The following is a 27,968-nucleotide window of genomic DNA, read 5'->3' as shown; positions in this document are numbered from 1 at the left end:
AAGATGGAAGCACATTTTCAAATTATGGGTAGGTTAGACTTAATCCACAAACCAATGTTCAAGTATGGGCAATTCAGTTTTGCAAAGCCAAGCTGTAAATTAATTCCACCAGCTCCTCAGTTTTAAATTAACCGTTCTCCCAAAGGCAAGTAACTTAGAAAATAGAACTGTCTCATGATTTGGTACTTACACAATTAAGATTAGAAACAATTTGCACTATAGTTAAAGAAATGTCATTATTTTCTAAGAAACCATTACTCTTCAAAGCAAAGTTAGGCAAGTCATTAACAGTGATTCTCACTCTCGTATTTTGTTTAAATGACCCCCTTGAGAAATTGCGAAAGTTCCCCATAGACAAAAAGTACGTATGTACATATATTCAGAATTTTTCATGAAGTTTTTAGAGATTCATGAAACCAAGTCAGTGAAACCTATATGTTCATGGCGGAAATTTAAGTCTGTCTTCCACACAGAGCTGGGATGTTTTTGATGGATGGATAAAGGATGGGTGAACTGAACCGGGCAAATGAGCTTTGTGACACTCTATGTATCTGAGTTTTTATATAACTAGAGCATATCCACATGTCCATCGTTAGAGAGGTCTTCTTTTTCTAAGTAAAAGCACTTTCAGGTGAAGAGCCCATAAAATACGAGGGTAATTTTAGCAACTGTCCTTTCTTCACTTCAGCTGGCCTGGGAGCAGAAGTTTCAGTAAGGAGCATTAGGAACACGGCTCCACCCCAAACCCCCACAGCCCTTAATGCCGTTCCATCTAGCCCGGAGCGCCTCACCAGCAATGCCACTGAGGCCTTCATCAGAAGTGCTCCCGAGAACTGCAGCCAAAGCAGTAGCCAGAGGCCGCACCCCAGTCTGCAGATGACTAGCAGCACAGAGACATCGTGGCTTCCTTGGACGACCGGGCCCTTCCCCAGCACCACTGAGGAGGTAAGAGGACAAGGGGTGTGGAGTCCATCGCTTGAAAAGACTAGCTTAGCTGGGAATGCCGCTATGCAGGCGGGTGATCGGTAAGCCGTGTCCTAGGTGCTAATTGTACGTAAATGCATTTTGTGTCAGGAGAAAATCTTTACAACGGAAACGAAAAATTCTTTATCTTTTTAACATGAACATAATTAGGCTGCCGTGTCAGAACTGCACTCCGGTAGGTTGGTCGTGTTTCTGAACCAAAGTCAGGGTTTCTAGTCTGATGCGTAACCTAAAGCCAGGAAATAGAAATTGAAATCAGTGCCTTGTAGGTCCCCCTGCATTTATTTAAGTCACAACCTTGTATGCTCAGAAGGGAAGAGAAGGAGCCATAAAGCAATGGAAGGTTTAGGAAACACTATTATTCATTTGTGAATGTGGTCAAGGTGAGCTAAATCTCATACCAATTCCACATCAGCCTCTATAGGAGGACAGCTCAGTCAGTGACTAAGGGGCAGTGATGACACAGTCGCAGAGACTGCTGGCACAGTGCTTCTGTTATAAGCATTCATCCTTTCCGTTTTGTTTTCCACTTGGGGTTTTAGACCTTCACTTTAGGTAATAACAGTGTAATTAAAGTGAATCAAACAAGCTAATGTTCCATTGACAGTGCCTAGTTGTTTTCTAATAAGCAACCCAAATAATTTAAAGAAAACAAAAGCCCCACACTCTGCCTATAATTTATTCATTTTAGTGCTCTGGTTTCTTTTGCTTTGTGCAGAATTTAATACTGAGTATTGTTCCCAGGTAGCAAGCTGATACTTCATTATTGATCACAAAACAAATACAGCCAAATATAGCCAGTCCTTTGAACAATTCTTGGGGCTTCCTATTTATGTCCACTTTCCTTTGCTATACATCTTCCCTGTGACCTAGCTCTTCCCTGGCTTCTAAATAGAAAGTAGGAAGTCCTCATGACTTTTCTGGACACTTTTTACATTATAGCTAGTGCTCGACTTACGACCACGATTGGTTCCGACAGACCAGTCGTAACACGATTTGGTCTTAAGTTGAGTAGGCTATATGTACAGGACTGTGAAATGATGTTATAAAAATCTTTAAGTCATATTTTATCATAATTTTCTTCCATTATTGTTATATATATTATAATTTTCTTTGTTCAATTTATGCCATTTGTATCATCTCTACACCATTTTGTTTCTTATTTTTACATTCATCAGGTTTAAGTAAAACACTGCATTACCAGTACAACTGGTTTAATATTTGCAAAGACAATTTCCTCTTGGTAGACATCTTGGGAGGAGTTTGATGAAAAATATCCAAGACACAAAACACAAATTGCTGTACTGAGTCTGGGATAACAGTTGAAATGGTGCACGTGGAGATGGTAGTGCTGCTAGAAGCTGGTCCTCACTGTTGTACTCCCAGCTGGGCAACGCTTGCGCTGCCAGACGCAGAGCAGTCGTGGTTAGTGATTGTGGTCGTAAAGTCGAATAGTCGTAAGTTGCATAGGTTGTAACTCGATCAATATTTGTACTTTAAAATTCAAAACTCACTCTCAATCCACTAACAAAATATCCATTTCAGGAAATAAACCAAACTCTGTTCAATTCAAATACATCTCTCTCATCATCTATTATCAGTTTTAACTTGAAGCAGGAAAAGGGAGCATGTCCAAATTCTCTCACTTCCCACCCAGGTGTTTACCCGCCTCTCCTAGTTTGAGCATTATGGTCTCAGATCTGTCTGGGCTGGTAAAGTGGGGAAGGAAGACAGGAAATGAAAGAAGGAGAGTGGGTACTTACGAATGCCATCATGAACTGACACTGTGCTCTCCCTCAACCTCCAAATCTTGAGCGCTTTCAACCACTGAGGTCAGTGAGACTCACCACCTACTTCTGAAATAGAATGCCTCTTGGTGGAGCACCTTGTTATTGTGGCTAAATGTGCCTCAGCCAAAATTGCGCTCTAACATCAGTTTAGAAGAGCATTCACTTACTGCTGAACTTGAATATATGTACACCTTTTACTATACTGATGTATATATATAACATATATATCTAAGTGCATCAAATAAGAAACATGCTGAATAAAAACTATCATAGCAACATATCTGCCTGATCACTGAATAGTTGTCTTTTAGAGGGGAAAAAATATTTCTTTTTCCTACTTTTGTTCAGGTTTGGCCATCGTAAGACAAATACAGGTCCCAGAGGTGGCCAGGCTCTCCTGGGATGAGCCCCGGACACCCAGCTCTAGAGCTTGGTTGTGGGTATACCAGGGAGGCCCAGTGGGTATACTGGGTCACAGAGCTCAGGGGATCGAGTTCCAGACCTGGGTGTGAAAGTTCAGGTCATGGCCAATAACACTGTGGCCGTTTTGTTTTCTTAGCCTTTCTCTACAGTGAAATCCACAGCAATGCTTATGACCTTTCAGACGGGACACCGGAAGGACCACGCATGTTCCCATTTTTCTTTAGCTCAGGCTAAATCCGAGCTCTGTCCTGGGAAGCTGACTGTAGGAGCCATGCTCCTTCCAAAGGCAGATCCTAAAACTGCCATTTTTCATGACTCTCATACCTCAGCCACGGCATCCAAGCCAGGTCATTATTTGATTTAGCGGAAGCAATGACTTTATAGCAGTCATTTATGAACAGCTGTAGTTGGACACTTTGAAAAGTGACTCACTTGGGAGGTAAAAAGCCTGTCCTTCGAAAGTAACAGAAACTTTGAAAAGTGAGTCACTTGAACATAAAATGTCTGTTCTGTGAAAGTAATTTTTTTATTAAAATTTTCTGCCCCAATCTCTTCTCTTTTTTTATTTTAAACTTTTATCTATTGATTGATTTTTAGAGAAAGAAACAGAAACATCGATTTGTTGTTCCTTATGTGTTTACTGGGTGATTCTTGTATGTGCCCTGCCTGGGGATCCAACCCACAACCTTGGTGTTTCGAGACAATGCTCCAACCAAGTGAGCTACCTGTCCAGGGCTCAAAAGTAATTTTGGAAAGTACTCTACCTCAACACTCAGAGGGGTATAAAAGAGAAATAAAATCATTTGACTTAACTGGTTAGAATTGTGTAAAAAAATCTCTTTGCCAGATATTTTCTTTATCAGATAGCACCTGGTATGTGAGGGTTTGGGATTGGCTTAGAAGAGTTGGCCCATGAGGAAGGCAAGGACTCCACCTCTTGTTAGAAAGAGCTGTGAAGTCACATGGCTAAGGGACATAGCTGTAGGGTGGTAGCAATTTATGAGCATTAAACAACCTACCATTGTGATATTGTTGTTAATATGTATAGTATTGATATTAGCGTATTTCACAGATAACTACCTTAAATTTAAAGAGATTAAGAACTTGCCCAAAGTTGGATGAGTAGAGAATGGCAGACCAAGAAGAAGAGTACATGCATGAACACACACACACACACACACACACACACACACATATACACCTGTACAGCTAGTCAGAGTCTCTTATATATATATAAAGCTCCTGTCAATGAAGGTAAGTGCCAAGGAGAACAAAATATGAAACCCAGCAATCACTCATTAATGCTACTGCAAAGTTTTCCTAGGTTGACTCTTCTTATAGAATTTTCCCTACCTTTTTCTTGAACCTCTTTCTTCACATCTTTACCTGCCAGTGTTAGGGGTCTCTCTTTGGAAGTTTGTGGACTTGGGCCAACCAATACTTGGCTTCAAAAATCTTTGTTCTCTTCTCTCTCCCTTCTCTCTTCTCTCCTCTCTCTCTTCACTCTCTCACTCTGGACATGACTTAACGCAGATCATGTGCCTACTGTAGTGCCTGTTCTTATTGTTGTTACCATCATAATAGTATAATGTGGCTGTGTATGTCTTTACATGGATAAAGTTGGTGGAAAAAGAAGCTTGTCTATAGTATGAGTCAGGCAGTATCTAAATCAGTGGTTCTCAAAGTATGAATGCCAGACCCAGAACATGTTTAAAATGTGACCTTTGGGCCCTACCTTAGACCTACTAAATCAGAAATGCTGGACAGAGGGCTCAGCAACCCATGTTGTAACTAGCCCTCCAAGTCACAGTGTCACACTTTAAATTTTGAGAACCACTGATCATAATGAATTTGGTTCTCAACCCAGGGACTTCTAAATGCCTTAGTTTCCCACCATTGATGTTATGAGGTGATGAGAGGTTAATGAGAGTAGTGCTATAAAATCTGAAAAATCATGTAGGAGAAATTAAGTTATTTAATTACAGCCTCTTGTGGTTACTTTCTACAGTGTACATTCTTTAAGGGATGGGGCCCATGTTGAATAAGTGGAAACTTGAAAGATAGAGAACTGTTGCTAGACTGCAGGGTCTTAGTGTTAATTTTAAAAAGGTGTTTCTAGGCACACAGTTCTACCACAATGCACAAGTCTTGGTAATGGAACATGGACTGGATTTCAGCACCCAGTTACACCCTCCACCAGGCATCTTGTAAGCACCTAAATGAAAATACACCACGTCCTTGGACACAGGCCCTGCTGCAGATGAGGCCAAGTGTAGGTGTCAGAATGTGCCCTGCATAGACCAGCCATTCCCTATGGGCAAGGTGAAGATAGGCCAGAAAGTCTACCTGTTGGAGCATGTTTGTGATGGGCATAGGAGAAAGAGTTAAATGTGGAGAAGTGGGCCTTGGCCGGTTGGCTCAGCAGTAGAGTATCTCCGGTGTATGGAAGTCCCAGGTTTGATTCCCAGTCAGGGCACACAGGAGAAGTGCTCATCTGCTTCTCTACCCCTCCCCCAACCTTTTTCCCTCCCACAGCCATGGCTGGAATGGTCCTAGCAAAATTGGCCCCAGGCACTGAAGATGGCTTCATAGCCTCACTTCAGGAGCAAAAATAGCTCAGTTACCAAGCAATGGAACAGGGGCCCCAGACAGGCAGAACATCACCTGGTAGGGAGCTTGTCAGGTGGATCCCAGTTGGGTGCATGCCTCTGTCTCTGCCTCCCCGCCTCTCACTTAAAAAACCAATAATAATAAACATGGGCCCTGGCTGGCTAGCTCAGCAGTAGAATGTTAGCCTGGCATGTGGAAGTCCCAAATTCGATTCCCGGCCAGGGCACACTGGAGAAATGCCCATCTGCTTCCCACCCCTCCCCCTCTCCTTCCTCTCTGTCTCTCTCTTTCCCTCCCACAACCAAGGCTCCATTGGAGCAAAGATGGCCCAGGCACTGAGGATGACTCCATGGCCTCTGCCTCAGACACTAGAATGGCTCCAGTTACAATGGAGCAGCACCCCAGATGGGCAGAGCATCACCCCCTCGTGGGCATGCCAGTGGATCCCGGTTGGGTACATGCAGGAGTCTGTCTCTCTGCCTCCCCACTTCTCACTTCAGAAAAATAAAATAAAATTAAATTAAATTAAAATAAAATAAACATGGAGAAGTGGCTTCTAAACCAGGGAAGGATGAGCACTGGACTTCACTTTAGTTTCAGAACTGGAGCAGCCGCCAGTGTGGATGTGCTCTCAGCCACGTGACCATGGAGGAGGTAAAGAGCTAGGACTCCAGTTGCCCAGTTGTCAGAGAACAGGGATGAAATCCCAATGGTGCTGTCTCCTAGAGACTCAACTCAGGTCCTACTTGCTTCCTCTTTTAAATAAGAATAATTAAGGGTGCCCTGTCTGTTTCATAAGATGGTTGTGAGGATTAAATCTGATTAAACAAAGCACTTAGTACATTGCCCATAGAGGACAAGTCGGTGATTAATACTAATTTTTTTTTTCGCTCTGTCATTTCTACCCTGCCAACTTCAATGGGTGGTTGTAAGAACCAGACGAGTTATACTGTTTTGTGAAAATGCTCAGAGAGCGATAAAATGCTGAACGTGCATTAAAAATGTTCCTGGCTGGCTCTAATTCTGTTCGACATCCCTAAATCTTGTCTGAAGGCGCACCCCTCTCTCCCCGCCCCCTCTCCCGCCAGGCCCTGGCCTGGGAGAGGGATTGTGTTTCCTCAGTTCATGAATAGCCATTGTGGTGCTGGTCCCGGTTTCACAGTCCTGCGCTTCCTTCCATTTGGCCTTCAAAGGAAGCCTCCAAAAAAGTGACAGGGCAAATGCAGAAAATCTTCACCTCGCCCCACCCTTAAGGTTGGGGTAACCTCCTTTATTGTGTTATTTAAATTATAGAAGAGGGTCTCCCCACTGCCACCTCTGTCCTGTGGCCTGACTGAAGATGGGACAATATTCCCCTTTCCTGAGGCAAACACAGAGAAGAAGTGCAAAGCTGTAGGGGGGAGAGCCCCTAAGCATTCCTCATGAACAAGGACTGCTAATGTGGATGGAATAAACCATAACTGATTCTGAGAGCAAAGAGGCCATGCGAGGGAGTAGTATACTATGGGAGGGATGTGTTCCTGGGGATTCTAACTTATAATTAGCCTCATTCAAGCCTAATTTGGGGAGAGGGCTGTATTTTTCTTGGTTTGCCAAGCTAATGTGGTTAACAATTCACTTGGCCCTCTCCAGCTTAAAAATTTCAAGGATTTTAATTTTCTTTAATTTTATTTTAATTATAAGTGATTTGCACTACTTTCCATTTTGTGCACAAAAAAAAGACTGTGTTCCTATTTTGTCACAATATAAATAGTGTGCACATGAAATGCACCCATGAAACAGAATGTGGGCATTGAAATGGGCTCTTGGACGCGCCCCCAGTTCTCTGGCACACTAGTTTCCTTGGGCAGACGAGGTTAATACACTGGGCAGAAAGACTGGCAGAGGAAAGGGAAGATGAGATCAAAGGAGAAAGGAGGACGTGCTAATTGAGAGAGGAAGTCTGCGGCTCCCAGCCCTGGCCTTGCACTTCAGAATCATCTGGGAAGCTTTTTAAAGATACAGATTCTAACTTTCTGCCTCAGACCTCTTGAACCAGAATTTACTGAGGTAGGACCTCAACACCAGAATGCAAAAATTTTCCCTTGGATTGGAATGCCCAACTAAATCTGAGATCCAGCAGAGAGTATAATTTAATAGCCAGCTTGTAAGGAACAACATTGAATGCAAGACAAGAAATGAAGCCCTGCCGAAGATGTGTAACCCGAATCTAGTCACAAGGAAATGCTGGACACATGGAAATGGAGGGGAAAACTATAGAAATAACCAACCTATATCATTAAAATGAGGTCACCTGTGATGCTGCAGTGGATAAAGCATTGACCTGGAATGTTGAAGTCACGGGTTCAAAACCTGGGCTTGCCGGGTCAAGTCACATACACGAAGCAACTACAATGAGTTAATGCTTCCTGCTCCCCCTACCCACCTTCTCTCTCTCTCTCTCTCCCTCTCTCTCTCTCTCTCCTCTCTCTAAAATCAATAAATAAAATCTTTAAAAATGAATAAATAAATAAAGCTCAATGTCATAAAGATCATTTAAAAAGATTAAAGGAGAGTTAGAGACCTGATAACTCAATGCAGCACAGAATCCTGAGCTGGAGCCTCATTACAGAAACAAACAAAAAAAGGCAGAAAGGGCTTCATTGTAATGTTTGACAAAATTGAAGTATGGATTGTGGATGAAAGCATTATATCAACTTTCAATTGCCTGCATTTAATTATACTTTCTGAGATGACATGTTTAATTCGGGATATGTGCAGCCAACTCTGAACTGGTCCAGGTAACAGCACATATGGAGAGAGAGAGAGAGAATGACAGAGCAAATGAGGCAGAACATTAAAGAAAAAGCTAGAGGATCTGGATAAGGGTATGTAGATAAGTTAATTCTTTAACTTATCTATAAGTTTGAAATTATTTCAAAAATCAAAGAAATTTTTTAAATAAAAAGGGTAAGTTTGCTGAAGAGTTTTACAAGGGTGGGAGTCAAGGGATGTTACTACTATATTAGAGACAGACCAGTGGCCCGGACTAAGACCTGTCTGTCTTCTTCAAGGGCCAGGGGAGAGAAGGTGGGGCAGGAGGAGGATGAGCACTGAGAGAGAAATGAGGAAGTTGCAGGAAAAGCCAAAGGTCAGCGCTGGTGGATGAGCCAGCTGATAAATACAAAGAGAAGATAAAGAAACTCTGGAAGAGACAAGCAGCCCTTGAAATCTGTGTAATTTACCCCAGGTACACAGGGGCTGCCTCGCGCCTTCCACTCACAGAACACAGCTTTCAAAACCAATTACTGTGAAATACGCTGAAAGGTAACTGAAGGGGGAAATGCTGTGAATTCCAAGAGCTGTTTTTGAAGTAAAAATCATTTCTACACTTCCCACACTTTGGGGAGATCTGGCAACAGAACATTACCATGGCTAAATCCAGATGAGATGCCCACTGGGGAATGTTCTATTTGGGAGTGTTGGGCTCACTGTGTTAAAGATGGTGCTGCCTACTGGAAGCCTGTCGCCCAGGTGATGGTATTGGTTGCCCTTCTTGCTTGGGATGAGTGTGATTATATTAATGTGTGTTGGGGGTGGGCTGTGGGCAGGCAGGATCCTTGTATCCTGAGGCTCAGTTTTAGGACTAAGCCTTTCCCACCCTTTTTGATGTAGGGTGGTGCACTCTCATGAGGAATCCCATTATGCCTCAGATAAGTGACTTTGTATCAGGGACTTCCTTGTTTGTATATTTTGTATATTGGATTAAAGGTTTTGAATCTACACTATAAAGTAGGGCAGACTAGAGCTTTCGCGTGCTCTCTCTCTCTCTCTCTCCTGAGATTAGCATTAGAAGAGTGATTACATTCTAGGAGGAGCCCATGCTGTAAGAGAGCAGAGAAAGGCCACATGGAGGAGAGGAGAGACAGCCAAGATGGCAGAGTGCTAAAGGAGAAGCCAGTTTGTGCAGAGAGAAGGAGATGGGGAATAGAAGTGAATAAGGCTAGTGAGCTAGAAACCTTTGATTCTAAGAAACTTGGATAAGTCAGTAGCTTTGTGAGCACTGAATGAGTGGGTTTTTGTAAAGCCAGGAGCCGCCATCATGGCCATTCACATGCAGGTTCGCATTGGATTCGGACAGTTGGTAAAGAAACCATGGAGCCAAAAACTGGTGGGCCATAGTCTTTAATCCTAGCTTGCACCCGGCGGGCAAGTAAAAACATACACTGGGCTCCAAAACCCCTAACACATTCAGTGCTCACAAAGCTACTGACTTATCCGAGTTTCCTAGAATCAAAGGTTTCTAGCTCACCAGCCTTATTCTCCTCAGTTCCCCATCTCCTTCCTTATCCAGCATCAAACTGCACAAACTGGCATCTCACTCAGCACTCCGCCATCTTGGCTGCTTCTCCTGGCCTCCTCCACGTGGCCTCCTTCTGCTCTCTGCTCTGCTCTCTCCTCTCTCATGCTAATCATCCCAGGAACCAAGAGCACAAACTCTTGTTCTGCCCCCATTTTATATTGTAGCTTCACAATCTCTAATCCAATATACAAAATAGGGAAGTCTCTAATACAAAGTCACTTCTCTGAGGCATGATTGGATTGTACCACCCCACATCAAAAAGGGTGGGAAAGGCTTAATCCCAAAACCAAGCTCCAGGCTACAAGGATTTCAACACACATTAATATCACCTGGGCGACGGCCTCACATGGGCAGTACCATCTTTAACAAAGTGAGCATAATACATTTTATCTGCCCAACAGTTTTGGAGCCCAGTGTGTGTTTTTACTTGCCAGCCAGGTGCAAGCTAGGATTAAAGGCAATGGCTCACCAGTTCTTGGCTCCGTTGTTTCATTACCATCTGTCCGAATCTAATGCGAACCTGCATGGGCCAGGCGGCTGTGATGGTGGCCGTGGCTACTGGCTTTACAGGGCACCTGTTTGTTAATCATAATTCTTCAGATTTGAATCTCTATTAGACCGGGACCGGTAAGCACACCCTCTGTGTGTCATTTTACTGGGTGCCTGCCCCTAATCTGTGTGTCTGTGACCATTTGTGTTTGCTCTTCTTTCTGCAAGGCTGTACTCCCAGCCCAGAACAGCAGAACTGTGGAGAAGATACCAGAAGAGTGAATGTACTTTGCTAACCTTGTTGGCCTGAATCAGATGACATCCGGATTATTGGAGGAAGATTAGATCTTTTGTGTAGTCACGATTTGTCCATTTGGACTCAGGAGCTACTTCGGCACCAATTTAGCCAAAGGCTTAGGCGCTAGGTGTCCTCGGATTGTGATGCTAAGGGTTCCAGGTCTGCACTGGAAGAGCTGAGGAGCAGTTTTATTTCAGATTTACAAACACTCAGCTATGCCCTTGTTTAGTGGTGGGGCTGTGAATGTTTACTCTGTAAGTGAACATCGATTTAAGGATGTGGGACAGATAAGAAAGAGGTCTGATTCCTTCCCTTAAGAGGTTTGTAATCTCGCTGATGTTTTTTATCATTACATTTCTGAAAAACATGATAAGATCCTTTGATCTTTCACTTTGATCACTGTCCGGGACATTCAGGAGACTATCTGATGCCCTGCGTCTGCATCAGTCCTCAGAGGAGGTGGGATTGGAGGTATGTAAAAGAGGCAGGCAGAGCATGGGCCAGACAGTCCTCCTCCACCTTTTGATTTTTTTAAAAAAGCAAAATCCAGATGTTTTATACATGTAAAATTAATTTTTCTCAACATTATCTATTTATTCCGATTTTGTAAAACAATGTTAAGATCACATTATAAAACCAAGGAAAGTCACCTGTGTTGGCCAAATAGTCCTGTTTGCGACCTCCAGAGAGTTCAGGGAAATAATGTTCTAGCAAACACAATACACAGAAGAAACGAAGACAGAATTTTTATCCTCCAATCATCACTTTCTTTTTTGTTTGTTTGTAAGATGGAGGGAGCCGACAGCAGACAGACAGGAAGTGAGAGGGATGAGAAGCATTAACTGATAGTAGCGGCACCTTAGTTGTTCATTGATTGCTTTCTCATATGTGCCTTGACTGGGGGCTCCAGCTGAGCCAGTGACCCTTTTGCTCAAGCCAGCAATGTTGGGCTACAAGCCAGCGACCTTTGGGCTCAAGTCAGTGACCACAGGGTCATGTCTATGATCCCACGCTCAAGCTGGCGACCTCAGGGTTTCAATCCTGAGTCCTCAGCATCCCAGGTCAGTGCTATATCTACTGTGCTACCGCCTGGTCAGGCTCCAATCATCACTTTCTAAAGAAGATGAAAAGGTGATCATTTTTTGTTTGTTTTTGTTTTCCTTTTCATTAAAGCCAGTATTAGCTATGTTTTGTTTATCTGTCTTGAGGTTTGAATATCTGTGAAAATCATGATCTAGCTTCTGAAACCGAATGTATAACAGCCATGCTTCTCTAGACAGCTCCACTGAAGGCATCGAGGCTTGACTTGGTGTATTTGTGCACAGACTCATTTCTGAGGGTAGGACAGCAGGGATCGCAAAGTGGGATGAAGGTGAAGCAGAGATGCTTGGGCTTGAGAAGGTGATTAATTTACAGTCACATCTGGTTTTAAGTCATGTGTCTGCATATGATTAAAACCTCTGACCCAAAGTTATGCAAAGCTCATTTCCTCCAGATTAAAAAAAATGGTGGAGGGGAAGAAGTTGAAAAATTGATATAGAAAAACATATCAGGAAACCTCTGAGATGTGCCTGAAAGAGATGGTGGAAGCCTGCTATTACAGATATATCTGGTACTCCCAACCTGTCCCTTCCAGGATTTAAAAAATCTTGGCAATGGCCAAAAGTTAGAGCAGCCATTAAATGTCAGATCTATTGAAGAGATTCTCCTGGGTATGAGATTAAAAGCAATGATAATTTATTTTCACTTGGATATTCTCAGAAAGACATTCTCCTTTGTGGACTTTCTCATTCTCTAGCATTACTGATGCTCAGCATCTGTGATTTATTAGTGTTCATATACTATTATTTATTACTAAAAATTATAGTGTCTAACACTTGTTTAGTCCATTCACCAGGAACTGTGTTACACATATAAATGCACCTTCTCATTTAATCTTTGCAACTAGCCCACAAATGCCTTTATTATTTTCATTTCCTGGAAACCTATGACCTACAAAGGTTATAGCCCAGGAATATTATGACCTAGAAAGCTAGAAAGAGTCCTTGAAATATAAATATCCAAAAAATGGAATCTCCAAACAGAAGAGGACAGTCACAGTCCTTTTAAAAAAAAACTGATTATCAAAATGATCTTACCTTACATTTTAATACACCTTGTTTTAAATGCATGACACCTGCTTAAGGTTAAAATTTTGCCATAATGTACTATTGAGCCAGTTCTACTTAGAGAAAGATTTGTCATCCTGTAATGGTTTTTAGTTGACACAATCTCTAATTGCTTGGCCTTCTTCTTTTAAAAAATATCTAGGGAAACACACATGAAAGTTTCATAGCAAAAGTACTTCCTCTTACTCAGTAGAAAAGGCATCAGAATTGGCCCGTCATCTAACATATATGAGATTGGCTGTATGTTGATCCTTTTTCCTTTTGCATATGTGGTTTATTTTTATTTAGCAGTACCAAATATAAAAATATGCATAAATATATATTATATGAATAATATACATTATAAAACATAAACATGAGTTATATAATTTTATAGATGCATAGATATTATAAATATATATCACATTACATAAAAGATATGGTACCTCACCAATGTACTTATTTAACACATTCTAAAATGTTTAAGACCTTCTAAATCGCTGACATAGTTTCTTATAACCAGAGATCTCAGTGAAATTTAAAAAGAAAACAATAAAAATAAGCTATCATTAACTCTCTTTAATGTAAAATTATACCTGGTGCAAGGTTTCAGGTAGAGGAATTGACATTCTAAGACTTTTGTTTGGAATTTGAATAGTTTTTCACATCAACCAGAGCAGGAAGCTTTTAAAAACAGATAAACAAACAAAGAGAAAGCAGATCATTTGGTCCACCTCAGCACCTCTGATTCCTCAGGTTGTGGCAGGGCCCTAGAGTAGACATTTCCAGCAAGTTCTTAGAGGATGCTGATGCAGCTCTTTGAGAACCATTGTCCTCCCTTCCCTTTCTCCTTTTCCTCCTTTAATCTTCCCTCCCACTCTGCTCTTTCCCCACCTCATTTTTTTCCTTCTGGTGTTTTCATTGCTTTGCCCTTCCCTCTTTTTCCCCCCTCTTCTCTTTCCCTCCCTTCCTTTCAATTTGTAGATAACATATTTAGAAGAACTTGTCTAGAGTATCTATTCACATAACAAAATCTACTGAGCAACTACAAAGATTCATTCATTTATTCATCCATTCATTCAACAAATACTTGTTGAAACTCTACTTTTATGCCAAGGTTTGTGCAAGAAGAACAACACAAAAAAGACTCTACCTTAAGGGAATTCTTCTTATGCTTTGGGAAGGCAGATAGTGATAAACATGTGAATAACTAGATTTTTACCAGATGTGATGAATGTTCTGAATGAAACTATAGGTTGCTGAGATGAAGAACTATAAAAGGACACTCTCCTAGTGAGGTCAGAAAGGGACTGGCCCCTTAGGGGTGTATTTAAGCTGAGACATAAAGTTGCAGAGAAAGATAGCCAAACAGAGCATCTGGGGAAGAGTGGTTAAAGATGAAACAGCAGACACAAAGGTCCTGGGGCAGGAAAAAGTCAGCTCCATGGGGATGTCTCCAAAACCTAAACCAGAGCCTGGCACACATTCGGTGCTCAGTCAATATTTACTGAATGAATAAGAGAATGATCAGACCCAGGCCACTAAAGCGTAGGAAGCAAGCAAGAGAGAGGCAAGAGATGGGCTGACACCTGGTCATAAAGAAACTTTTAGATGATGTGTGAGGTGTCTGTATTAACCAATCAGCATTACAAGTCCACTCTGCCCTCCTTTCATCCCCACGACCTTACCTACACCTAGCTCAAACCCTGATCTGAAGTAGCAGTTCTCAAAGTGTGGCTCCTAGACCCCTGATGACCAGTCGTATCACTTGACATCTATGTTCTTAATGTGGCAAGAGCCATTCTTTCACCCATGAGTTCATTGTTATAGAATATGTAAGTGACAACAATCATTCATTCATTCCTATGACAGTTTGTTTAAAAGGCAGCTGTTTGTTCACTCATATCTAATCAAAAGCAGCCCCACTCTTCCCATGCAGTCTGGGAAAGGTTTCCTAGTGGCAAAGAGAGGAGGTTTTCCCCTGAAAAGTGGTTGATCCCAAATTCCTGGAATGCAGTAACTTCTAAAGTAAATGCAGTGTCATTACACAGGATAAACAGGTTCAAAAGAAGTTGAGGAATTCCAAACAAAGATGAGAACAAAGAAAAAAAATGAATTGATTTATTTACACTTTGTGCAGTACTTTCAAATAGACTTGGAGAAAGATGCTATCTGACAGCTCTGCCCAGGCCCATGTTGTCTCTAATTCTTAATATTAGTACAAATGCTTTTAAAAAGAAAAATGTAACAATAAAATCCTGAACTGAAACATTCCCTATTGTTTCATATGTTACTTACTGTGGGTTACATAGGACCCACTGACTTTGGGGGCTCTCTGTGTGAGCCTTAAGATTTTCAACAACAACAACAAAAAATTACGCATTTGGAAAAGAAATGTCTGTGACCACTGGCCCTTTCCTTCATGTGTAGCTCTTTGTCATATGCTTGATATTAAAATAGATAAAGGACAACACATGAGTGTGAATGTATGTGTCTCCCTTTCATAGATCAAAAATAAAATAATTATATATAAAGAAGTCATTCTTTCTTTTTCAAATTCCTATTCCCAAGACTTATAATTAGCAGCTCACTGTTAGTAACACAGAACTTAGAAACATCTCAACTGTGTTGTAAGGATCCTTTGCCATTGCTTGCTTGATTAGCCCTCTTCAGATATTGCCTTTTTGGTGAATTTTCCTGCAGAAAAGGAAAAATCAGAGAAGGGTTGTTGCACAGTATATTGGAAATAAATACAATTTTAAAATTAACTTATAAGGAACAGTTGGTTGCTGACTTATAGTGTGTATATGTATGATATATCATATATATTTATATATATATAAAGTTTCTTGGGGAAACTTAGAGAATATAGGATCTATTAAAGATTTTCTCAAAGAATAGAATAGTATTTAGTATATCTGGGTGAGAAGATTTTAAATTTGAGGAGCAATCTATGAGAAAGATTTATAAACCTCAATGGAAAAGACAAAGATAGGCAGAGTTAAGAAAGTGCAACCCAGTGAAGGAGAAATTTTCGAAAGAGCAAAATGATTTCAATGAAGTCTGTAACCAGGCAAACTGACACTTGGGCGGTTTGCAAAGGTGCTTTAACAAATGTGATCTTATTTATTCTATGTAATAGTTCTGGGAAGGATTTAGAGTAGGTGTTATTTCAGTTGTGCCATGGAAACCTCATTGTCTTCTGAATACAGGAAAAAGAAAAGGAAAAAGTGATGTTGAAAAGAAAAGAAAAAAAAAAAGACCCCTGTAAAGTCTGAGGACAGTCTGTAGGCTCAAAGTTTCTGAAGGAGAAAAGAAGGGCTATTTCCGATGGTGCAGAAAGGCATGCTAGGCTGTGAAAGCCATTGAACTTGGGGGGCAAAATATGGAAGGCAAAAGCTCTTTTTAAAGACAAGTGACCTGAACAGCAAAATAAGAAAGATTCAGTTTTCCAGAAATACAGATATGTTTTAAGTTTGACCTCCTTTGAGTGTTTGCTAACTTGAAGAGATTTGCAATCTCTGGTCTGGCTGCAGAAGGAATGCCCACAGAATCTCTGAAGGAGTAAAAATTTCATTTTTCATTAAGGGATTTTAAAAAATGTTTCTTAAAAGAATTAAAGTAATTTTTACTTTCTCCCTTTTTACTGCTTTTCCTCAAAGTAGATAACAATAAATACAGTAGCCAATAATATAGCTTTGTGTATATATAATCTATTTGAAAAGAAGGGAATATGTCATCTTTTTCATTGATTTAGCTCTAAGTATTCTGGTTTGAAAATTATATGTGGAATCTCATCTCTTTGGGCAGTTGACAGGGATGGCACCCCCCCCCCCCCCCAAAACAATCAAACGTTATAGAAGTTCATTGTAATATGATGCTGTTATCACCTGTTAATTAATCATGCAATTAAACATTTTTGTTCTTTGGTCTTGGGAACTGTTTTAAAATCCATTTTCAGAGACATGACCATTTAGAGACTGAGGCAGTCTAACAAAAAGTTAGTCCTGAAAACTGCCATTTTTTTGTAATATGTGGGGAAAGCTGAGCCATCCATAGTATCTTCCATAAGTTAGAGTTTAAATTTCTTTCTTATATTCCTTGGACAATTATGGATGTGGCTTTAACTCCTTGGATGGCTTTAACTATTGGCGGTGATAATGTTTGTTATTGGTTAGCACCAGTTATAAGACTTCAGGAGGACACAGACCTCTACACAAGAGAAAGGGGAAAGTGAACGGCAGAAAAAAAAAAAAAAGGTCAAGCTGAGAATCAGCAAGGTCCTTTAGGGGTCTTTTTCTCGTGCTGGTGTCTGGAGGATGCGCATTGGGATAAATGAATGCTTTGAGGTGAGAAGGGCAAAAGCACTCTAATAAAAGGCTTCAGGAAAGAGTGTAAACGACCCAGGGAAATCTGCTGTGGTCAAGTTTAATCCTGGAAAAGAGGCCCTGGAGAAAGCAGCTGAGGAAGATAGGAAGGAAGACAGGGAGGGGGAGGCGCTGGGTGTGGAGGGAGGAAGGGGCAGGGGTCGGGCTGGAAAGTGAGAGGGAGCAGGTTCTGATTGTGGCGAAGGTGGCGGGGTGGAGGACCACAGAGTGGGGAAAAGTGAAAGTCAAGGGGAGGAAAGAAGAAGGAGGAAGCAGAGCTCTTGGGACCCAGACGGGACCCCCGGCCGGGGAGGGGCGGGCAGGCAGCCTCGGGCCCCCTTGGCAGCCCCGGGCGTGGGCTCCGCTAGGCTCCCTCCCTCGCCGGCGCATTGTTCCTTTGCCGGGAGACGAGGAAATTGCCTTTTGATTGCGGAAGTCCGCGGACGGGGCGCGGGGCGAGGCAGCGCGGGTCAGAATGGCAGCGTGGGAAGGGCGGCGCGCTGCCAGCCCCCACCGCCTCTCGCGTCCGCAGCCCGCCCGGGGCGGCGGCAGCAGCAGCAGCAGGAGCAGCAGCGGTGGCCGCGGCGGCCCCTGCGCGTCGCCAGCCCCGAGGGAAGCGCTCTGCTGCGCCCGCGGTGCGCGCTAAGCGCGCGCAACAAGTGGCCCCCCCACCCGGCCGTCGGGGCCACGCGGAGTCCCGGCCCCGAGGCGGCGTCGCGGTGGGAAGCACTGATCGCGATGCTGAGCTATGGAGCCTGGTGGGCCTTGTTGATCGCGCTGAACCTGCTGCAGGTGAGTGGACCGAGGAGAGGTCGGGGCGCCGGAGCACCCTATCCCCGCCACCACCCCCATTCCTGCTCCACCTTCTGGTCTCCTAGGTTGTGTTTTAGAGAGGAAGGTGGCCGAACTTCCTCCTTTCCCTTGGTAAAAAAGATTCTCTTCTGAGCCCCCAGCCAGACTGTCAAAGGCAAAAAAAAAGCCATATTTTCTCTTTTGATGCTCTGGGGAAAGAGCAGCTGGAGAGAATGTTGCCATCCACCTCCCTCACGGGCCTTTTCTCCGCAGGTTGGGCAGAGGGATGGCCTGAGGCTGGGGAAGAGAGCTGAGTGGAGGCGGGTTGGGGAGCTTGCTGGGGAACTGTCCCTGCTCGACCCAGACTTCGGGCTTCAGCTGTTGCTTCTGCTTCGTTTGCAGACTGGACTAGGGGAGCCAGTGAGATGTAACTTCACCGTGACTGAGTCCAGGGTCTCCAGCCGGTCTGCATCTCTCCAGTGGAGAACTTTGGGGCCGCCCTGTAACTTTAGCTTCATCTATAGCAGTGACACATCAGGGTTCACGAAGTGCCAGCCCATGAGGATAGACAACACCACTTATGAATGTAACCCCAAGGATTTACAAGCGGGAACCATCTATAACTTCAGGATTGTGTCTCTGGATGGAGAAGAGAGAACTGTGATCTTGCAAACAGGTAAAGGGGCGACAGGTGCTGTTGTACGGCCAGGCCACTCCTGGCTGAGCCCTGCCTTATCAAAGCTGCTGTTTCATTTGAGTTCCAGGCAGACAAAAAATAAAGGTAACAATACCTGCGAAGACAAATATCCTCAGATCTGGCCAGAAGCAGCTTGGTTGACTTTCAGACTTTGTTAGTGCTGAAAACAGCGGACTACCCGCTTCAAGGGGGAATGCAGCAGAGAGACGCCGTGGCTGTGGAGGGAGTTTGTTAAAGTGATGTGGTTTGAGCTTCCATCGCATTAAATTGTCAAGCCCTGGAATAATTTTAAGTCAATGTTTTTAGAACAAATAATGGAAGTGCAATGATTAGGGATATGCCTTTCCTCAACTTAGTTTTATTTTTGGAACCAGGATATAAAATCTTCAGGAATAGAATAGAGCCATTCATAGGAGAAAATTGGAAAAGTCCCTCGAAATGAGGATATAAAAATTATTTTTATATTATGTTAGTAACTAAAACAGTATAGTGTCAAAGAACGTCCTTTGGTTACTCTGGGTTTTCTTTACACTTTTGGTAAACTCTTCCATGCATACATGTGTGCTAAGTTTGTCTTTCCTGTCTCAGTTTTCTTGTCTATAAAATAAGAGTGGTAGACTTGGTCATTTAGGTCCAAGTTCTTACCAAGTGCCAACAACTTAGGTGGGTGCTCTCATGCATGTTAATCCCCATGCCACCCCCAGATGTGTTCTAAATTCTCTAAAGACTTTGATGTTTTATGACTTCATTAGTCTTCCTTTTGGCATTATCTCTATTTGTTGCGATAGTGATGCCTTACTTACTTTCATCTAGAAAGTCAATTTAACTGAAAAAGATCCCTGAAGTTAAATTTAGAAATGTGTTGTCCTTAGATTTCTTTCATATGCAGGCTGAACAAAGATCACTTCTTCAGCTTTGGTTCTTGAAAGAGGTGCGAGAACTTTCCATTCTCAGGATCAGGAAACGGAACTGGGTTCGTGTAGTCAGTCAAATATTAATTCTCTTCTCATTTTCAAAGAAAATAAAATTAAGAGTGCTCAGTTACATCACTTGACATACTCCAGATGAAATTTCTAGATGATTTCTGAGATTTGTAAGAACTTAAATTGAAAAGAGACACCACTTGTTAGACATTTAGTTGTGTTTTTATATGGAATCGAAGAGGACTGAAACCAACCACATTATTAGAACATTTTACAGAAGTTTAAGCAGGCTGGGCTTTTAGTCATAAAGTGGTTGGTTTCTTAGTATGTGAGCATAGTTTTGTGAATACTCAGATTGCTAATACTGTGAAATGTTTGACAGAACTCCTGGATGTGTTCATTACATGTGATAAGGTGACTGTCGTGAATGGAGGAGAGCCTTCAGAAGCTTATAGGAGAAAGAATCAAGATATTCATCAGCCCAAATATAGTCTTGTAACACAGAGATTTTACTTTTGGGGGGAAAAAGTTAAAGGAAAGGACTTGGTGTGGTGTTAGTACTTAGAATGCCCTTTGAGTTAATTATGCTTATAGATGTTTTAAGTCCAGAGACATTTGTAAAATGTAAGAAATATTTGCATTTTATTAACTATGGTGAGTTAAAAAACAAACAAAAAGACTCCATCAGTATTCACAGTGTGCTGGAATTCAGGTTCTCATCGGTTTTCTTAAGGGGTTGCTTTTATAGGAGCACACATATACTTCATAGCACAGATTTTATGAGCTCCAGGATAAATGTGAAGCATGGCACTTGCAGGTGGTGTTTGTATAATGATAATTTTTTTCACACTTTTTTATATGATGACATAATTCTTCTCGAGATTCTTTACATTTAAAAAATAATTTTATTTAAGTAAATATTTCTTAGATTTAAGATTTTAAGAAATATTTCAGGGAGGATTTTTTTGGTTGATTGTTCATATTTTTTTGTCATTCATGCTTTCTGTATTTTAAGGAAATGTGTTACTTTTTCATTTATTTTAGAAAAAGGACCAGTATTCCTTTTTATTAATTGCTTAGCTCTAGAGATGAGATCCACAAATTATATTTTAGTGTATTAAAACAGGACCAACTAGTAGTATAATATTAACTCTGGGATAGAACTTCAAACAGAGAAATTATTCCAGATGTCTTGTGATTTCCTTCTGTCAGTTTGCCTGTCTTTTGTCTAGAATAAAATAGAGCAAGACTCAATTTGGCCAGAGATGCAGCAGTTGCTCAGATTGTCTCTGTGTCAATCCAAGTGTGATTTGTCTGATTGTTTTTCCTGATAAAATTTCTATAATAACTAGTAATTTTGGCATCATGTAGACATGACCTTAAAAATCAAAATTTTAACTAAATGGGAACTATTTCAGCAACAATCAATTTTTACTCTAGCTTTTAAATCAGAATCAAAAAGCATATGTGTATTCAAATTCAGTTCATCCAACATTTATTGAGCATGGCTACTGCAATGAATTATGCCAGAAAGTAATTGGTGAGCTTATAAAGATGATGAGCAGCCCTGGCCGGTAGGCTCAGCAGTAGAGTGTTGGCCCAGCGTGTGGAAGTCCTGGGTTCAATTCCCGGTCAGGGCAAACAGCAGAAGCACCCATTTGCTTCTCCATTCTTCCCCCTCTCCTTCCTCTCTGTTTCTCTCTTCCCCTCCTGCAGCCAAGGCTCCATTGGAGCAAAGTTAGCCCAGGCCCTGAGGATGGCTCCATGGCCTCCACCTCAGGCGCTAGAATGGCTCCTGCGCAAAGGAGCAACACCCCAGATGGGCAGACCATCACCCGCTGGTGGGCATGCCGGGTGGGTCCTGGTCGGGCACATGTGGGAGTCTGTCTGACTGCCTTCCTACTTCTAACTTCGGAAAATACCAATAAATAAATAAATAAATAAATAAATAAAGATGATGAGCAACACCTGGTCCCTCTCCTTGAAGTCCTGTGCAGAGGTGAGAGAAGGTCATGATAAAGATGGTGACAAAGCTTTCCCATGTCTTTCCTGGAAGGACTTTGTCCTGCTTCCTGTATGTCATGTTTTCATAACCAGAGAGAAGACACTGGGCAGTTCTCAGGTTTCTTCAGCCACAAAATTTCTATACAGCAACATAATAAATTGAAAGCCAAATTACATGGTTATGACTAAAAATAATCTGAAAGCTAAATTGTTTAGTTGTGATTTTATCAGAAATCAGATATGAAGATAGCAGATATTGAAGAGCTCAGCACTCTTGCAACAAGGTGTCCTCAGTTTAAAGCAGAAGCTGTAAACTGGTAGCCCCTAGGGAGGGGTCTGGGTATCTAAATAATATGTTTTATTTGGCTCATGTAGTGTTTGCGAAAAATTCAGTTTGTTTCACCAGCATTAAAAAATAGAAAATTTACATAAGAACCAGATGTATGGATTCTCTTAAAATATTGGAAGATTTAGCAACACTGGGCCACCAGTATGCCTGGAACTGTCTAGAGCTGAGTGTGACTTCTCTCCTTTTAGAAACCAATTTATTTAACCACATCATATTTCCTTACCTGATTGCATCCTAAAAACATTTGAGTTTGTTTAAATGAAACTTTCTTTTTTTATTTAGAACTTTTGGGGGGCTTTTATCTTCCCATCAATAAGAAGTAGTTTTTAGTACTTAAAATGGCATCTAGCAAGTAGTACTAGATGCAATAAATATTGATTAAATGAGTGGATAGATGAATGAATGAATGAATCTATGCATGGATAGATAGATAGATAGATAGGTGATAAATAGATAGATAGGCAATAAATATGAATGAAAGAAATGATTATTTTAGTGGGAAAATATACATAGACTAAAAATATAATCTATTCTCCTTGGGTTATGGTAAGTTATAGAAGCCCAAGGAAGTAGTCTGGTGGTAGAGAACTTCACTTATAGGAAGAATTCTTTTTTTTTTTTTAAGATTTTATTTATTGATTTTAGAGAGAGAAAGAGTGAGGAGGAGAGGCATTAACTCATAATAGTTGCTTCCCATATGTGCCTTGACTGGGCAAGCCTGGGGTTTTGAACCAGCAACCTCAGCCTTCCAGGTCAACACTTTATCCACTGCGCCACCACAGGTCATGCAGGAAGAACTCTTAGTGGCATATACCCTCTTGTTAGTCAGTTTCACCTACTTATTAATGAGGGGGGAAAAAGCAGCCCTTTTAATATGGTTAATTCCTTTGTCTTTAAGAATAATAATAATAAGATAGAAGCTGTAACTACCTAATCACCATATCAGTTATTATTTTTACTTTAAAATGTTGCTTATTGTACTAGTTTACTAGGGACCCCAGAGCAAAATAACACAGACTGAGTGACTTAAATAACAGAAATTCATCTTTTGGGGGTTTTAAGTGGTTCATATATAAATTCTAGATTATATTTTTGTCATATACTAAATGTGTAGTAAATTTAATGTTATTAGTTTCAAGTTGGAGATGAGAAGATTGATATTCAGAAGAATTAACATCACAAATCCACACAGCTAATATAGAATAGGCAAAGAACTTGAATTCTGTTTTACTTGCATCCAATTTCAATCCTTTCCACTACCCTGCAGGAAGGACATACTTTCTAAACTGATATTAGTTCTTTCAAATTACTATATGATACTTTGTTATTACTTTTCAAGTTGACTTTTTAAGGAGGAAAAAATATACAGTCATCCCTCACCATATCACGGTTGACTTTTCGCGTTCTCACTGTATCGCAGATTTTTGAATTGTACATATCTAATTTTGTATCATGGACTTTTTGCTTATATTGCGGGATTTTTCGGTATATAGGTATTTTTATATATTTATCATTTTAATTATTTGCAGTAAAATAAGCATTTTCTAGCCTAAAAAATTGAAAACAATATAAAAATATAAATTAAAACATTAAAAGAATATTAAATTGAAATAAAATACATAGCATACAGATGAGTAAACAAAGACTTGCACGTATGGAAAATGCATAGGAAGTGTTTATAAGAGTGTGGGAAAGGTTTATAAGAGTGTGGGGAAGGTTTATAAAGCCTTAAAATATATATAAATAATAAAATAAATATAAGGCTGCTACTTCACTGATTTTTGCCTACCACGGGGGGGGGGGGGTCTGGATCCTAAGCCCCACAATATATGAGGGACCACTATATTACAAAATAAATCTCTCTGTGTATATAGCATACACAAGGATACAACAATGATTAAATGGGATAGGTGTGAATACATTACCAATTATAAGCACTATTGATTTTCAGTTGTGTTGAACTCTTGGTGATGAACTTTAGTATTTAGCAATCAGCTACTTGCAGTTTATTTGCAGACTTCTGAGGTCAAGCTGAGCTATATGTATGGAATGAGCCAACCTAGTGCTCTGACCTTGATCTTCTTTTGTGTGCTTAGGAAGCCTCCCTCATTAGTCTGAATTCTGTTGGTGGGCATGACATTCTACAGGTTAGCATGAAATAAATAAAAATTGATTTTTTCTGACAGAATGAGAGGAGAACAAAAAGAAAATGCTTTGCCTTCCATTCACAGACACCAATTCGATGGATTCCCCCGGGGATAAAAAGTAATTCTGACATCTTTCTGACCTTGTAAGAGAAATCAAGCCCATTCTATATGTTTTAACATATATAAATGAAACTGACTACATGCCCCTAAACATATAATATGCAGCTAAAATTAACATGGTAGCTGTATATTATGTTCTGTTGAGTCAGCTCTGACTCCTAGCAACCCTATGAATAAGTGACGTCCCCACCGTCCCATCAGCTCCTGTAGACTCAGGCGTATGGCTTCTTTTATTGAGTCCATCTGTCTTGCATTTGCTCTTCCTCTTTTCCTGTTGCCTATTTACACTTAGATTTCTAGGGATTTTTGTTTTTAATTTTTTCTTTTACATGGAGAAACTCAAAATAAAAAAGTAAACTAGAATAATGGACTACCATATACCCATCATCTATCTTCAACAGTCATCAATTGATAGCCAGTCTTGTTTCATTTATATCCCTACCCAATTTTTACAGAAGAGAGGCAATCTGATGGAAGAGGAGGCCAAGGGACTTCTCTCTATGCTGCATCTGTGGAGCACTTAGATAATATTGAGAAAACCTCAGCTGTTAATATCCAAGAGCTGGAGTGCTGCTGCTGAAGGATGTCGTGGGGATGAGGGGTTCAAGTCTCTATCAGTTGTGAGGGTACCCTCAGCGCTGACATTGATACTCAACTGAAGTGAGCTTTTCAGTGCTTTAGCTCAACTCCTGTCTCACTCTGCAGTGCCCTTTATTCTCTCATTTCAGAGTCCTACTACCTGACCTTCCAAACTTGCTCAAGTTCATGAAGCCCACCTCTGAAATCTTAGCCTTTGGCTATCATTCTCTACTTGCATAGTTAACATTAATGCCCACCTCTGTGACAGCAGCAATACTCATACCAACGGCCATTTACTGAGAGCCCAGCATGAGCAGGACTGCACTTACCATTTTCCTCCATTACCTCTTAACACTTACAATTCTGTCAAGTGTCATTGGTCCCATTTTATAGATAGAAAAACGAGCACCAACAGAGTTAAACAGATTGCCTAACGTCACCTTTGTAACTCAGTGCTGGGATTTGAACCCAGGTTTGGTCTGATGTTGAAGTCAGCTTCTGTGATCATGCACCTTTTGTTTACCTTTTTCACGTAGTTGTCAACTGCTTGAGTAGACTAAACTTTCGAAGGGGGGGGGGGGGGGGGCATCTGCTACTTACATACCTCCAGCCAAATACAATGACCTGGAAAATAATGTGGCATCCTGCACTGTTGTTAATGATGATGAAAATAATTGTCAAAACTGCTTTCATTTCCCTTTCAAGGTTGTTGAAACTTTAAAAGTTTCTTCTTACCTAAATTTTATGTCTGGTGTATTAAGGTGACAAATGAAATGCATGTTAATCTGATGTGTTAGCATAAGAGTGTATCTTAAAATAACTCAGAAAGCTGACTAGTATAGTCAAACATCAGCCGTCACAAAGTTAAAGAGGTGAATTTCATTAACTGGAGATAATGAGTAATTGCTTTTTCATTTTGTTCTTCTGTGAGTCAAAAGCCACAGACTATCCGTTGGTGCAGGTTTTCTAAAACCGAGAAACTATATTAAGCTATCAGATCTTACACAGATATACTGTGGTGCTATTATGACCTCAAGAAAAGTGTTTGGCATTAACCCATTGAGTGCCTGCACTCTTATTATAAGGTTGAATTAATTTCCAAAATGAATATTACCTTTTTGAATTCTAAACACTCTTGAAATTTTTATATCAATAGATAATGTTTTAATAGCCATACGAAAGAATTTTTAAAGAAAATACTACTTTCATTATATATATACATATATATGTGTGTGTGTATATGTATACATGAGTATCTTCCTCTCCCTAAGCCACCGTTTGTTTGAAAAGGGGGAAAAAAGAAGAATTTATTTTGGTTGAGAAATTTAGCTACACTTCATCTTTTTTTCTGAGGACAGAAAAATTGAGTTGACATCAAGCCAATTTATGAAATTCTAGAGCTTCTTGACAGAGGTTGATGCCCTGAAATACAGCAGGTGGATATATATGGCAGAACTTTGCACTTGGCATTCCAGGTCTGTCTGGAACAAAGAAGCGCAAAGATGTCTTAAAGTTATGGCTACGATAAATTTTGATGTATTGCTTGAGATTAAGTTATTGACTTATGGTTTTCAACCGTTTTTCCTAGTTTATCATACTTCCCTGGTTACTGCGTGTGTGAGAATGATGGGCAGACAGTACAGAAAGGCTGTGCTGCACACAAGATGCACTGGCACCTCTAGCCATCAGCATAAGTCACCCAAGTCAAGTAGGGTTTTCTAACTACACACGATTGATCATACAATATGAAGATTACAGACATATAAGCTACATTTTTAAATAACATTTTAAAAATCATATATATATATATATATATATATGAAATTAGCATCCTCGGTGGAATTATCTACTGTGTTTCTAACCAACTATTGAAAACTTTTCTTGAATACAGCAGAGGTTTCATGGGGCTTGAATTGCAAAAATGTCTGAAAACTAACTGCAACTGTCTGCACAGCAGTCATGGCCGCCTGCCAGCCAAGGGCCTTATCACAGCGTAAATGGGCTTTAAGTGTTTGTTTCCAGTGCGGTTCTCGCAGCCCAGGCACTTCCCAGTCTCATTGTTCCTTTGTTCTAGCGGATGTACAAAGGATTGACTGTTTTGTTTTCTGGCTCAGAGAGATTAGATAAAGTCTGCATTTCTGAACTTCATCCTCGAGGCACAAAACCTTAAAATTCATTTTCTATAGCTCATATATTTTCCAAGATTATATATGTTTAGATTATACTGAACATAACATCATTTTCTTTGGCCTTTCTCTGGCTCGATTGTAGATGCAGATGACAGTACAGTACTGATCTCATCTGAGCTATCACTGGAAAGCAGCTGTCTCTCTCAGCCTTGTCCTTAAAATGCCTCTTCAGCAAAAATGCATCATCTTGCTTGGCCGTGACAGGGCTGTTCTTGAGTTTCATTGGCTATTAGAATCTTATGCTAGTGGAGTGCCTTATCCTTGCCAGGCAACAGGAAAACTTTCTGTGAGGGAAAATTATGTTTTCTCCTTTTATTATGACGTCTTTAATTATAGACAGTTATGAGAGAGAGAAAATTTAAATAATATTGTCCAGCCTAAAAAAACGACTGTTTTTCCTCCATAGCTTATACATGAGAATCACCTTGGAAATTTCTTATTTTATCTTAAGGGTTAGAAAATTAGTTCACAGAATAAGCTAATACAATTTTCATCGAGGTTATCTTTTTTTTTTATGAAGAAAGCAATTAAAGTTCGTATCACGTTAGTTTTAAAAAAAATTGTATTCCACTTTTGCTTCCATTTTGTCAGCGATTCAGAGGAAATTATTTATGATCAAGTAGACAGAATAAATTTATATTACTGAGTGCTCAGGGAAAATGTCTCCTCTATATTTTGTTACTCCTCAGGACATCTGAGAATGTAGGTACTCTTATTA

The 27,968-nt window shown here is 40.7% G+C and overlaps 1 protein-coding gene across 2 annotated transcripts in view; it reads left to right on the top strand.

The window, feature by feature from the left end:
- Window positions 1-27,968, top strand: part of PTPRB (protein tyrosine phosphatase receptor type B) — a 118,764-nt gene that overhangs the window by 7,989 nt on the left and 82,807 nt on the right. The window contains exons 3-4 of one of the 2 annotated variants that reach the window (XM_066368557.1): window positions 689-945; window positions 18,645-18,918. In XM_066368557.1, the coding sequence (XP_066224654.1) occupies window positions 689-945; window positions 18,645-18,918 (531 nt within the window). Of the gene's footprint in view, window positions 1-688; window positions 946-17,632; window positions 18,243-18,644; window positions 18,919-27,968 lie in introns of those variants that run through there. The other variant, XM_066368558.1, reaches the window with a different exon arrangement.

Source organism: Saccopteryx leptura, chromosome 2 (assembly GCF_036850995.1).
Source record: "Saccopteryx leptura isolate mSacLep1 chromosome 2, mSacLep1_pri_phased_curated, whole genome shotgun sequence".
Taxonomy (NCBI): domain Eukaryota; kingdom Metazoa; phylum Chordata; class Mammalia; order Chiroptera; family Emballonuridae; genus Saccopteryx; species Saccopteryx leptura.
Note: the sequence above shows the minus strand (reverse complement) of the source record. Positions and strands in the feature narration are given on the sequence as shown.